At 39.6% G+C, this 13680-nt stretch overlaps 1 protein-coding gene across 1 annotated transcript in view; it reads left to right on the top strand.

Moving 5' to 3' along the window:
- The window catches only part of POU2F1 (POU class 2 homeobox 1), a 204433-nt gene that overhangs the window by 140535 nt on the left and 50218 nt on the right, over positions 1-13680 (top strand). Inside the window, exons 3-6 of the mRNA XM_040229954.1 lie at positions 4619-4719; positions 8312-8365; positions 10207-10326; positions 13175-13363. Coding sequence (XP_040085888.1) covers positions 4619-4719; positions 8312-8365; positions 10207-10326; positions 13175-13363 — 464 coding nt within the window. The remainder of the gene's footprint in view (positions 1-4618; positions 4720-8311; positions 8366-10206; positions 10327-13174; positions 13364-13680) is intronic.

The raw sequence follows: 13680 nt of genomic DNA, 5'->3' as shown, positions 1-13680 counted from the left end.
TTTCAATTTGGGAAGGGTTTTATCAGAACGTAACCCCATCGTTAATTAAAGAAGATCTATATGTATATCCATTCTTTTTTTTTTTTTCTGTATATCCATTCTTAATGAATAGACTTTTTACTTTACTAATTTCAACTATCCTTTCTCTATGAGTGAGTTTATGCAGAATCAGGAACCCATTCCTTGTCTTAGCACTTCCACCAACTAGCTCAGACATCTTAAACAATTCACTTAAAATTCCTTAATCTCTGTTTCTTCACCAATGAGATAAGGAGGTGCTGTATACAAGACCTTTGAAGTTTACCTCAGTAATACTATTCTTGAAATACTGTGAAAAGAAGAGAGGCAAAAAGCAAAAGAGAAAAGGAAAGATATAAGCATCTGAATGCAGAGTTCCAAAGAATAGCAAGAAGAGATAAGAAAGCCTTCTTCAGCTATCAATGCAAAGAAATAGAGGAAAAGAACAGAATGGGAAAGACTACAGATCTCTTCAAGAAAATTAGAGATACCAAGGGAACATTTTATGCAAAGATGGGCTCGATAAAGGACAGAAATGGTCTGGACCTAACAGAAGCAGAAGATATTAAGAAGAGGTGGCAAGAATACATGGAAGAACTGTACAAAAAAGATCTTCACGACACAGATAATCATGATGATGTGATCACTAATCTAGAGCCAGACATCTTGGAAAGTGAAGTCAAGTGTGCCTTAGGAAGCATCACTACGAACAAAGCTAGTGGGGGTGATGGCATTCCAGTGGAGCTATTTCAAATCCTGAAAGATGATGCTGTGAAAGTGCTGCACTCAATATGCCAGCAAATTTGGAAAACTCAGCAGTGGCCACAGGACTGGAAAAGGTCAGTTTTCATTCCAATTCCAAAGAAAGGCAATGCCAAAGAATGCTCAAACTACCACACAATTGCACTCATCTCACATGCTAGTAAAGTAATGCTGAAAATTCTCCAAGCCAGGCTTCAGCAATATGTGAACCGTGAACTTCCTGATGTTCAAGCTGGTTTTAGAAAAGGCAGAGGAACCAGAGATCAAATTGCCAACATCTGCTGGATCATCAAAAAAGCAAGAGAGTTCTAGAGAAACATCTATTTCTGCTTTCTTGACTATGCCAAAGCCTTTGACTGTGTGGATCACAATAAACTGTGGAAAATTCTGAAAGAGATGGGAATACCAGGCCACCTAACCTGCCTCTTGAGAAATCTGTATGCAGGTCAGGAAGCAACAGTTAGAACTGGACATGGAACAACAGACTGGTTCCAAATAGGAAAAGGAGTACGTCAAGGCTGTATTTTGTCACCCTGCTTATTTAACTTATATGCAGAGTACATCATGAGAAACGCTGGACTGGAAGAAACACAAGCTGGAATCAAGATTGCTGGGAGAAATATCAATAACCTCAGATATGCAGATGACACCACCCTTATGGCAGAAAGTGAAGAAGAGCTAAAAAGCCTCTTGATGAAAGTGAAAGAGGAGAGTGAAAAAGTTGGCTTAAAGCTCAACATTCAGAAAACGAAGATCATGGCATCTGGTCCCATCACTTCATGGCAAATAGATGGGGAAACAGTGTCAGACTTTATTTTGGGGGGCTCCAGAATCACTGCAGATGGTGACTGCAGCCATGAAATTAAAAGACGCTTACTCCTTGGAAGGAAAGTTATGACCAACCTAGATAGCATATTCAAAAGCAGAGACATTACTTTGCCGACTAAGGTCCGTCTAGTCAAGGCTATGGTTTTTCCAGTGGTCATGTATGGATGTGAGAGTTGGACTGTGAAGAAAGCTGAGTGCTGAAGAATTGATGCTTTTGAACTGTGGTGTTGGAGAAGACTCTTGAGAGTCCCTTGGACTGCAAGGAGATCCAACTAGTCCGTTCTGAAGGAGATCAACCCTGGGATTTCTTTGGAAGGACTGATGCTAAAGCTGAAACTCCAGTACTTTGGCCACCTCATGCGAAGAGTTGACTCATTGGAAAAGACTGATGCTGGGAGGGATTGGGGGCAGGAGGAGAAGGGGACGACAGAGGATGAGATGGCTGGATGGCATCACTGACTCAATGGAAATGAGTCTGAGTGAACTCCGGGAGTTGGTGATGGACAGGAAGGCCTGGTGTGCTGCGATTCATGGGGTCTCAAAGAGTTGGACACGACTGAGCGACTGAACTGAACTGAATACTGTTCTAGTGATAACCTTACAAGTTCTTTAGCTCTGACCTCTGTCATTTCTAAATTCCTGAGGATCACTTGTCTTAGATGTTTTATCAGGGTTTCTGAAACTCTATGCTGTATGTTATGTTAATCTGCATATGTAATTCACCCTGCTCCCCCAACCTTTTAGTTTCCCTGATTGCTCCTTTGAATACTGCTATTTTCTCAGGCACACATTTGATTTTGGCTCCCAGCATCCCTATTTTTCCATGCTGTCTTCATACTGAAGTCTGATTAGAATATGCCTGTGTATGGCTGTGTATCTGTTCTCTTCTCCTTTCTTTAGCTCAGAATATGTTTTATGAGAATGATTTCTATGCAGTATCTACTTTATTCTACCTCTCACATCCCAGTGGAGCCTCAGCAGTTTAATTAAAAAAAAAAAAAAAAATCTGTGCCTTTGCATCTTAGATCTCTGGTTGTCTGAGTTGTTATCTCAATGTTTTGATCATACCATGCTTTGGATGCCATGACTTGATGCCACTGCTCCTTACCCCCAAGAGGAAGAGCAGAGTACTTAAATAGCATTACGTGTAGGCCACTGGAATAGGGTTTTTACACCAGAAATCAGTCAAACATGTGTTGTATATTTCTTTGTGATTTACAAAAGGCTTGTTATTTTTATTTTTATGAGAACTCGAGAATGGATCCAGTGTGTGGAATTTTTATGGTCTCCATGAGAGTGAAATATTTGTTTCTGAAAGACTTCTTCAACTGGTGATGTGTTAATCTCTAAGTGCTTACCTCTGTTTTTCAAAATCTTATCTTCTTTTAGCCTTGTTGATTTAATTAATGTATCTTGAGGCTTCCGTGGTGGCTCAGATAGTAAAGCGTCTGTCTACAATGCGGGAGACCCAGGTTTGATCCCTGGGTCGGGAAGATCCCCTGGAGAAGGAAATGGCAATCTACTCCAGTACTCTTGCCTGGAAAATCCCATGGACAGAGGAGCCTGGTAGGCTACAGTCCATGGGCTGGCAAAGAGTCGGACACGACTGAACGACTTCACTTCAGTGTATCTTGAGCTTGTTTCTCTAATGGTACACAGTCTTACAATCTTGACGTAAGTAGTGATTTCCTGCGTCGAGATGGAGATAGCAGCCATTGACAAAAATGTGCAACTTTAAATAGTGAAATTTCTGTATGTGGCTTATGGAATTTAAAATAAATTTTATTTCAACTAGTGTCTCACTCTACTTGATGCAAGCATGTACTCTTAGTTTCATTAATTATATATATGTACAAAGTTCTATATTTCCTATCTATGAGAAACTTTAGGGAAAACCATAAGAGAACAAGGGCTATGAGATTTTTCAAGGAGGTGAAATACATGTGCACTTTTTAAATAACTATCTCAAACCTTAAATAGTTCTTGTGAGTCATGTGATCTGCCTAATTAATTCTATTAAAATGATGCATTTGCTCAGCTAGGATATATAATGGCAGAAGTTAGCCCTCTTTTAGAAATATTACCTGAAGTTTCTAGCTTGTTCTTTTCTAACTGGTCTGTTCTGTCAGCATACACGAGGCTAGGGAACGGAAGTTCACTGCCATGCTCGTGTGACTCCATGGTTCTTGCAGGTCCCCATAGTCCATTATATTTTAGGCACTACAGAATATTCTGGTTATTCCTAAATAGTATCTAGACATAGTGATTTGAAAACAATGTAGCATATCTCTTAGAACGTATTTCTGGGTAGTGGGGTGGTATGTCTTTCCATAAATTAGTCCGATTCCGACATTAGATGCAGTGTAAGTGGTTAAAGGCGCTGACTGACCTAGCAATTGGAAAACGATAGTGATAACAGAGCCCCTGCTAACTAGGTGTATGCAGCAGTCTACACATTAATAAAATCATTTTGTTTATCTAAGTGATTGCTTTTACTGTCATTCATTAAGGCATTTTAAGAGTAAATTCATCTCAGTCTTGGCAAAGTCACTGGTTAATTTCTTCTGTCCAAGCCATGTATCGAGAAAGGAGAGACTAGAAGACAGCCTTGGTACTCCCATGAGAGCTCTGTCTCTGCCAGTTTTTACACAGTGTAATGATGATAATCTTTTCTTCAAGCCACCTTAGGTTTCATGCTTGTTCTGACCCCAGTTGCTCTAATTCTGCTTTCACTTTTGAACTAACATGATTTTATGATTATAACTTATTCACGTTTTTGTTTCTGAAGCTTTATCTGCGTTCATGTACATGTCTTGCAGTCCTGTCTTTAGAAGAGAAATCATTTTACTGTATTTCTTCATCCTTTTGAATCTCTTTTCCTCCTTGGAGGTACTTAGAAAAAATGCTTGTACAAAATAGGTGCTTGATAAATGCACCTGTTTAAGAACAGTCTGGTGCTTAGTTCAGTTTTTGTGTTTTCAATAGTTATATTATTTTGCTTGCTTTCTAGGCACACAAACCAATGGTCTGGACTTTCAGAAGCAGCCTGTGCCCGTTGGAGGAGCCATCTCAACAGCCCAGGCCCAGGCTTTCCTTGGACATCTCCATCAGGTAGGCTGTTCTGCTCAGCTGTGAGTGAGAGTGAAAAATGGAGACATGGAATGCCAGGGCTTAGTAAAGTTATTTCAGAATGCGGGACTTTTAAAGTTGATTTAAACCTGGTGTTACCAGCATCTAACCATGTCATTCTGAATGGTTACCAGAAAATCCTTTAACTTAGTTGACTGTATAGCTGTTGACCCCACAGCTATATGAAAAAGAGTTCCTTGTTTGAACAGATACATTTACAACTGGGTTACTGTTTTGTGAGTGTGGTCTGTGGTGAATCACTGAAAGTATTGAATAGTAAATTACAGAGTCATCCAAAATGATTTAACACCCATTGCCTGAGACCTGCTGTGTAAGGCTTTGAGTTCACAACCCGTATTCCTTCTTTAAAGCAATTTCAGACCATTTACATTTGGGCAGCCACTTAGAGGTTTTGCTTGACTGTGAACATCCTGGTTTGGAGTTCAACTTTATTACTCTTATATTATGTGAATTTCTCCTAAGTCTAAAGCAGGTTCTAAATCTATCATCCATATGTTATCATTAATGTAAACAGAAGAGGAATATAAAAACAAATATTGACTCTCCAAGAGTTGAGGGATATGGGAGCTGGTTGAAAATTGAAAGTAAATAAACAGTGAAAGCATTTGGGAGACAGATTAGGAATGTGTCTCAACTGCTTGATTTATGCTCACAGTTATGTGTTAAAGCTTCACTTTGCACAACTTGTTGGTCTTTACCGCACATGAACCCTAGGACCAGTTTAGTGTACAAATTATGCAGGTCACCAGTAGTGATTTTGGTAGTGCCAGATGGTACTAGTGATGGAGGTTCAATGAAAAGCACATATGGACATAAAATAATAGATGTTCAATAATTATTTGTTGAACAAATGAATGAATGGATGGCAAAGCTTATGAGTACAGAGGAAGAAATGATTAGCTCATCTCACATATTGTAAGATCTTTCTCATAGGGTGATTTTTAAGCCAAGTAGAATGTTGTTCGGTTGCTAAGTCATGTCTGACTCTTTGTAACTCCAGGAACTACAGCACACCAGGCTTCCCTGTCCTTCACTATCTCCTAGAATTTGCTCAGACTCATTGACTCCATTGAGTCAGTGATGGCGTCTTCCCCAGCATCAGGGTCTTTTCAAGTGAGTCAGCTCTTCACCAAACTCTTCTTCCAGGTGGCCAAAATATTGGAGCTTCAGCATTCCAAGGAGTAAGCATCTTTTAATTTCATGGCTGCAGTCACCATCCACAGTGATTTTGGAGCCCCAGAAAATAAAATCTGTCACTGTTAACACTTTTCCCTATCTATTTGCCATGAAGTGACAGGGCTAGATGCCATGATCTTCATTTTTTGAATGTTGAGTTTTAAGCCAAGTTTTTCACTCTCCTCTTTCACCTTCATCAAGAGGTTCTTTTAGTTCCTCTTTGCTTTCTGCCATTAGAGTGCTATCATCTGCATATCTGAGGTTGTTGATATTTCTCCCAGCAATCTTGATTCCGTCTTGTGCTTCATCCAGCCCGGCATTTTGTGTGATGTACTCTGCATATAAGTTAAATAAGCAGGGTGACAGTATATAGCCTTGACATGCTCCTTTTCCTATTTTGAACCATTCCATTGTTCCATGTCTGTTCCAGGGGATCTTCTCAACCCGGGGATTGAACTCAGGTCTCCAGCATTTCAGGCAGTTTCTTTACCATCTGAGCCACCAGGGAAGCCCAAAGGATATTGGGAGCTAGCTAAATGGAGTTGTAAAGGGATGCTCTCACTTTTTGTTTTCAACTTTCTATTTTGAAAACTTTAAAATCTATGGAAAATTGAATAACAATAGAACAGTTTTCAGCCAAAAGCTCTCCATCTGGTATCACTAATTGCTACCATGCTAGCATATATGCTTTATGTGTCTGTGTTTGTGCACATACATTTGGTGTATGTATATGCACGTCAACTTGGAGAAGGAAATGGCACCCACTCCAGTGTTCTTGCCTGGAGACTCCCAGGGACGGGGGAGCCTCGTGGGCTGCCGTCTATGGGGTCGCACAGAGTCAGACACGACTGAAGCGACTTAGCAGGCATGCATGCACTGGAGAAGGAAATGGCACCCACTCCAGTATTCTTGCCTGGAGACTCCCAGGGACGGGGGAGCCTGGTGGGCTGCTGTCCATAAGGTCGCACAGAGGCAGACACGACTGAAGCGACTTAGCAGCAGCAGCAGCATACCTATCAACTTGTCCCATTATTCTGTACCGAATTTGACCATTTGATTAAGGTAATGTCTCAAATTTGTCTACTATAAAGGTAACTTTCTTCCTCATAGTTAATAAGGAGATACTGTAAGACTTGTGTTCCTCAACAAATTTTTAACTGGAAACATCATGATTGAAATAAAATCACAAAGAAACTTTAAGTTCAGGAAGTCTTGATGCTGTGTGCTAAATCCAAAATGGAATTATCCTGTTAATGATAAATTTTTTCAGTCTTCCAAATTTGAACCCTGGAATAATCCATAACTTTTTTTTTCTTCATTTGTATCCAGTCAGTTTCCAAAAGTGTAGTACTTTTGCAATACTTTTCATGTTTCCTACTTTTACTTCCCACTGCTGCCATTCTAGGGTAGGTTTCCATTTATTCAAACCTAGTTTCTATAACAATCCAGTTGTTTTATACAGTGTTGGTCAATTTAGATTTGACTGATGTTTCATCACAATTAGAACTAGAGGGAAATACACTGTAAATAATATTGTATTCTTCTAAGTGCCTCATAGTAGAAGGAACGTGTATCATTACTGGTGGCTTTAACTGTGATCGCTTGTCTTCCTGAGTTTCCCACTATTTTACGCCTTGTAATTAATAAATATCTATGGAGAGATAGGGAGAGAAAATGTAAATATCACGTTTCTCCTTACATCTCACCCATGAGTTAGAACATCCGTCAGTGACAGTTGCCTGAGTCAGTTATTATGGTCGTGGTTGCCACACGATGACCCTTATTTCGATAGAACCATGGTTTGAGCTTTTTGAATGTGTGAGGTGTTAGTATTAACTGTTCTGACCGACTTTTTCAGCCAGGATTTTTGAATTATGGCAATTAATATTTTAAGGACTTGACTATGTAGGTGTGTGTGTGTGTGTATAAGATTTTTACTTTTATACACATGAAATTTTGAAATTAGAATGAGTAGATAATTCTGATTGTTTTTAAGGGTAAAAATAATGTCTATAAGTAGCCTGCTTCTATGTTCTTTAACACAATGTGGAAGAGGAGTTAAGGTTTTAGAAACTAAGTATCCTGTGAGTGCAAACAGTGTAATGTAAGGAATGTGGCACACAAGTGTGGCGTGCCTGCTGATGCAGATTCCATGGGGGAAAACATCTTCAGAACAGAAATTGTAACAGCACTTTCTGCTGGGAGGTGGAGGTACTGTGAGCTTTTCCATAAAGTTTCAGCTCCTTAAGGTAAACCTCTTCATGTGCCTGACTCTAAACAGAGCACACGTCTGTAGAGACTTGTTGGTAATAGGCTCTAGTGATGGATGCCGACAGTATGCGATCAGAATCTCCCCAGTCACTTTGCTTTTTTATAGGTCCAGCTCGCTGGAACAAGCTTACAGGCTGCCGCTCAGTCTCTAAGTGTACAGGTGAGTGGGGACGTGGGACTGTGGGTCAGTTTTTCTATGCATTTTTACCGTATTTTTCTACTTTTCTGTAATGAATATGCAATGATTTTATAATGAAAATACTTAGAAGTATTACTTTTTTTCTTACTGAATCTCATAAAAAGTCAAATAATGATAATCATTGCCATTAATAAAAATCCATTTTATATTACATCACTGTGAATGTCCAAAGGTGAACAAGGAAAGTCTACTTTCAAGGTTTTATTTGGAAGTTCAGTAAAAATGTTTCTAAGTTGTACAGCCATTTATGATTTTTCATATCTTAGGAAAACATTATATTAGAGGGAAGAACAATAAAATGAGAGACCTAAGTCTTAGATTTGAATCCCCATTCTGCCACTCATGAGCTGTGTGAATTTTGGCAAGTCACTTCCTCCTGGGGCTCATTTTTTCTTATACAGTTGGCCCTGCCCGCCCCCGGTTCCCCATCTGGGTACAGAGAGCTGGCTATGAAGGACTTCAGCATCTGCAGAGTTCAGTGTCTGGGGCAGGGGGTTGGGGGCTGGGGGTGGTCCTGGGACGTATTCTCTGTAGATACCAAGGGGCAACTGCAAGTATTTAAGTGGACGAGTTTAGAAGATTGACAAGGTTCTTCTCTGTTCTGCCATGTCATAAGTCTTAGAATTGCAATTAAACCTACTTATAAACATTAATGAGCTTCATACAGTCAAATTTAAAGACAAAACTTAAATCTGGGTGCTTTGTTTCTATGAACCATTCAGCATAACATGCAAAGTTTACTTTTTACGCATTATTCCATAATACTTCAGTCAACCTGCTGCTTCCTTTCATTATAGTGTTTAGGTAACTAACAGTCAAGAGAGAAAAACAGTATTCTGGAAGGCTGATTTCAGTGTTGCTAATGACTAAAGACCTTGGACTGAGCATTCCCTGAATATGGACCTAGTAACACATGGAGACGAGAAGAGAAATGAAAAGGAGATAATGTGACCTTCCTTTTTGAGGGAGAGGAGGTGGAAAATTGCCTTGGTTGCCATGGTAAACTGTTATCCCTTAGAGAGATGTTGGCAAACAGGCTGTATCTCCACTGTGGAATGTTTACAGTCTTGCACTGTAATTATCTCTCAATGACTGGCAGAATTAATCAGAGCCTTTATGTTAATTAGCCTTGCTGCAGTCCCCAAAACAGGTGGTGGGAAATATGCAAATCTAGGCAGAATTTTAATGCTCTGCATAACCAGTTTTAATTACCATAAAATTTTCTCTCAGTGCCCCTTTCAGGATCATATTCTCTTTCCCTCTTGGCTGCAGCATTTCCCTCTAAGCTTCTGTGTTACTTGATGGGGGAATGCTAAATTTATAGCTGTAAAAGATTAGTTGAAAAGTTCAGTGGGTCAAATAATCAATTTCTGAGATGGTATATAGGGAAGTTTTACACTGACCACCAAAGACATGTCCAAATGTTGAGATAGAGGGTCTGTCTAGTGTAAACATAGGTTGAAAATATGTTCTTCCCTTACTCCTTATTTCCAGAGTTAAAGATTTGTGTTTATGAAAACACAAATCAACTAGTGGAAGACCAAATTACTTTTTCTTCTTAAAAATTAAGAATTATTGAAAAAATTTTAAAATTAAGAAAAACTAAGCAGCTTTGCTAGTTTTAGAATAAGAAGTCTGAAAACTTAGTACATAAAATTAAGAAAATACTAAGATATAAGAAAGGAAATGTGAAGTTGGAAAACTCATGATTAGATAAGTCTGTGTTGTAAATCTTAAAATATGAAATTAGTACTTTTAAAAAATCAATTATTAAATCTTTTTTTCTCCCCCCACCCCCTCAGTCTAAACCTAATGAAGAATCGGGGGATTCACAGCAGCCAAGCCAGCCTTCCCAGCAGCCTTCAGTGCAGGCAGCCATCCCCCAGACCCAGCTTATGCTGGCTGGAGGACAGATAACTGGGGTAAGTTTTCACTGAGAGATTTGTAATAAACTTTCTCTGTGTCAAAACTGCCATGGGCCAGTATCTGATTAGATCTGTTGACTGTAGCAGATACAGGGCTGTGCCTGGCATATGTCTTTAAAGGAATTCTCTACATTGTAAACAGCTCTGAAAAAAGAGCTATCCTTGTCATGAGTTTTCAGTGTATTTTTTCTTACTATGGCAGATAGGCTCTGGGTAAACTTAAGAACTTTTTTAAACCAGTGTTTCAACTGTTGCTTCATCATGCAGTGAAATCATGTTCCCATGGTTGAAATAGTTACAGTGATGAAATTGTATCAGCGGTTGTCAGTTTGGAGTTATAGCATCACTGTAGAGTAGAAGTTAAAAGTGGATTAGTACCTATAAAAGAAAAACATTTAAAATTACTGTGTAGTGTTCTAAGGGGCTTCCCAAGTGGCTCCGTGGTAAAGAATCCACCTGCTAATGCAAGAGACACAGGTTTGATCTCTGGGTCAGGAAGATCCCCTAGAGTAGGAAATTGCAACTTGTTCCAATACTCTTGCCTGGAAAATTCCGTGGACAGAAGAGCCTGGCAGGCTGCAGTCCATGGGGTCACAAAGAGTCGGGCACGACTGAGTGACCAAGCACACACACGCAGTGTTCTAAAATGAGCCCTCTGCAGTCATGCCCTGGCTCTTCAGTGTACTGTGCCTCATCTCTCTGTGCCTCAGGCTTCCTTCAGTTAAACAGAGATGTTAATAATACTTAGCTCACAGTATTGTTTTAGAGATTAAGAGTAGTGATGTAGGTGAAATTCATAGAACAGTCTCTGGCATGTCATAGCGTTCAATAAATGTCATCTGGGTTTTTTTGGTAGTAAAGTTTTTTGTTTTTTTTTTTTAATTTTAATTGGAGGCTAATTACTTTACAATATTGTGGAGGTTTTTGCCATACAGTGACGTGAATCAGCCACGGGTATACATGTGTTCCCCATCCTCACCCTCTCTCCCACCTCCCTCTCCATCCCATCCCTCAGGGTCATCCCAGTGCACCAGCCCTGAGCACCCTGTCTCATGCATCAAACCTGAACTGGCGATCTGTTTCACATATGATAATATACATGTTTCAATGCTATTCTCTCAAATCATCCCACCCTCGTCTTCTCCCACAGAGTCCAAAAGTCTGTTCTTTACATCTGTGTCACTTTTGCTGTCTCGCATATAGAGTCATCGTTACCATCTTTCTAAATTCCATATATATGCATTAATATACTGTATTGGTGCTTTTCTTTCTGACTTACTTCACTCTGTATAATAGGCTCCAGTTTCATCCACCTCATTAGAACTGATTCGAATGCATTCTTTTTAATAGCTGAGTAATATTCCATTGTGTATAGGTACCACAGCTTTCTTATCCATTCATCTGCCGACGGACATCTAGGTTGCTTCCATGTCCTGGCTATTGTAAACAGTGCTGCAATAAACATTGGGGTACATGTGTCTCTTTCAATATTGGTAGTAAATTGACCTGTGCAAGTATATTAAGTAAATTGACCTGTGCAAGTATATTAAGTAAATTGACCTGTGCAAGTATATTAAGCAGATGTCTTTTCTCTGAGGCCCCATTAAAAATATTTTCCAGTGTTGAAAATTTGTGTATTAAATTATCTTTTGTGGGGGAGTCAAGAGGAGTGGTAAGGAAGAGTTGTTTGTTATTCAGTTCATATCACATCAACCTACAAAATATTTTATTTCCTTCATTTCAGTTAAGTGTGTTTTGGCAGCGGCAGGCTCTTTTAAGAATAGTTGCAGAATTGTTTTACAAAATCCCATCAATAGAAATTAATATATGTTTACATATTAAATAAAATATTTATAAACATCTCTCTTGATGGGTATTGGGATTTTGAATGATTTAATTTTGATTCTGTCTCTAATACACAAATTGTACTGGACCTTTTTTGAAGAAGGATTATGCCACTAAACGACATACTTGCTCTTCAGAATATTCCTTCTTGATTTGATTGGAACATGTCATCAAAAAGGAGGTAGAACTTAACACTTTAAGTGTGTTTGAAAAAAGCTGCATTTTGAAAGCAAGTTTAAATCTTCAAATACATTTCCTGCTTTCTTGTTTGGGTTTCGTTTGAGTGCCTAGTGTTTACAATAGTAAGAGACACTTGGGAATCCAGGTTCCTGTGGCTGGAGCTTCTGTCAAACTTGGGCATGGGGCTTCATTTGCATCTAAAGAGAGTGGCTGTCACCACCTGTTTCACAGAGATAATATATTGGAAAGAAGATGTAAAGTTGCAGAGATGCCATGCTTTCAGTAACAGAAAAGATCATTGGGGAGGAGGCTGTAGGGAGACTTGGAAAAGAAACAAATGGACCTCATATTTTTTAATCATATCTTAGAACATAATGAAAGTGATGGAATATGGCAGGGATTCATGCTAATTAGAAGAAGCTGGGCCTTATCAGTTCTTTCCTGGTCAGATCCAGCATCCTTGTTCCTTATTCATCTCACTAATCACTTGCTGTTCTGTTGGGTGTAAATTTCTTTTCATTTCCTGTCAGTATTGATTCTTTTCTTTGTTGCTTACTAGTTAATTACTTTTTTGCCTGAACCCTTGGGCCTGGACAAGCTTGAATGATTAAGTCCAGAGTGAGGACCACTATTTTAATGTAAATGGTCTGCAAGTAATGGTAGCTTGATCACTGATGAACATTTTAGCCTCATACTTGCCATATGAAGTTGGGTAGCTATGGTTTAATACCACTTGAGTTACTTACTTCAAAGCAGTTGGCTTGCATTAGGGGCCCATCTCCTTTAACCCTTTCCAACTGTTTGTCCTGGTTCTGTTTAGCTGACTTTGACCCCAGCGCAGCAGCAGTTACTACTACAGCAGGCACAGGCACAGGCACAGCTGCTGGCGGCCGCCGTGCAGCAGCACTCCGCCAGCCAGCAGCACAGCGCTGCTGGGGCCACCATCTCCGCCTCCGCCGCCACACCCATGACGCAGATCCCCTTGTCTCAGCCCATACAGATCGCACAGGTGAGTGAGGGACTCATTGCTGGCCGGGAAGGCAGAGTTTCTGTGGTCTTAGGTTCACTCCTGATTGTTAGTGTGGGCGCTTAAAGGCCTGAGAAGCTCTAAATCGGTGAGGTGAGTGATGAAGCCTTCTTTACTACTGAACTAGAAATAATACATTTGTTTGCTTATTTGAGTTGGTATTATAAACACATACCCGATTATTTGAATAACTGTTTATGTTAGGTGGCAGCTCTTGAATAATTAGCTGGCATATTTCTGGAGCAGAGGATCGCTGTATTTAATTAGCTAATTACAGCAGGCACGCGCTCTTTCACATG

This window comes from Oryx dammah, unplaced genomic scaffold, assembly GCF_014754425.2.
Source record: "Oryx dammah isolate SB20612 unplaced genomic scaffold, SCBI_Odam_1.1 HiC_scaffold_28, whole genome shotgun sequence".
In the NCBI taxonomy this organism is placed as follows: domain Eukaryota; kingdom Metazoa; phylum Chordata; class Mammalia; order Artiodactyla; family Bovidae; genus Oryx; species Oryx dammah.
This window is presented reverse-complemented; position numbering and strand designations above follow the sequence as displayed.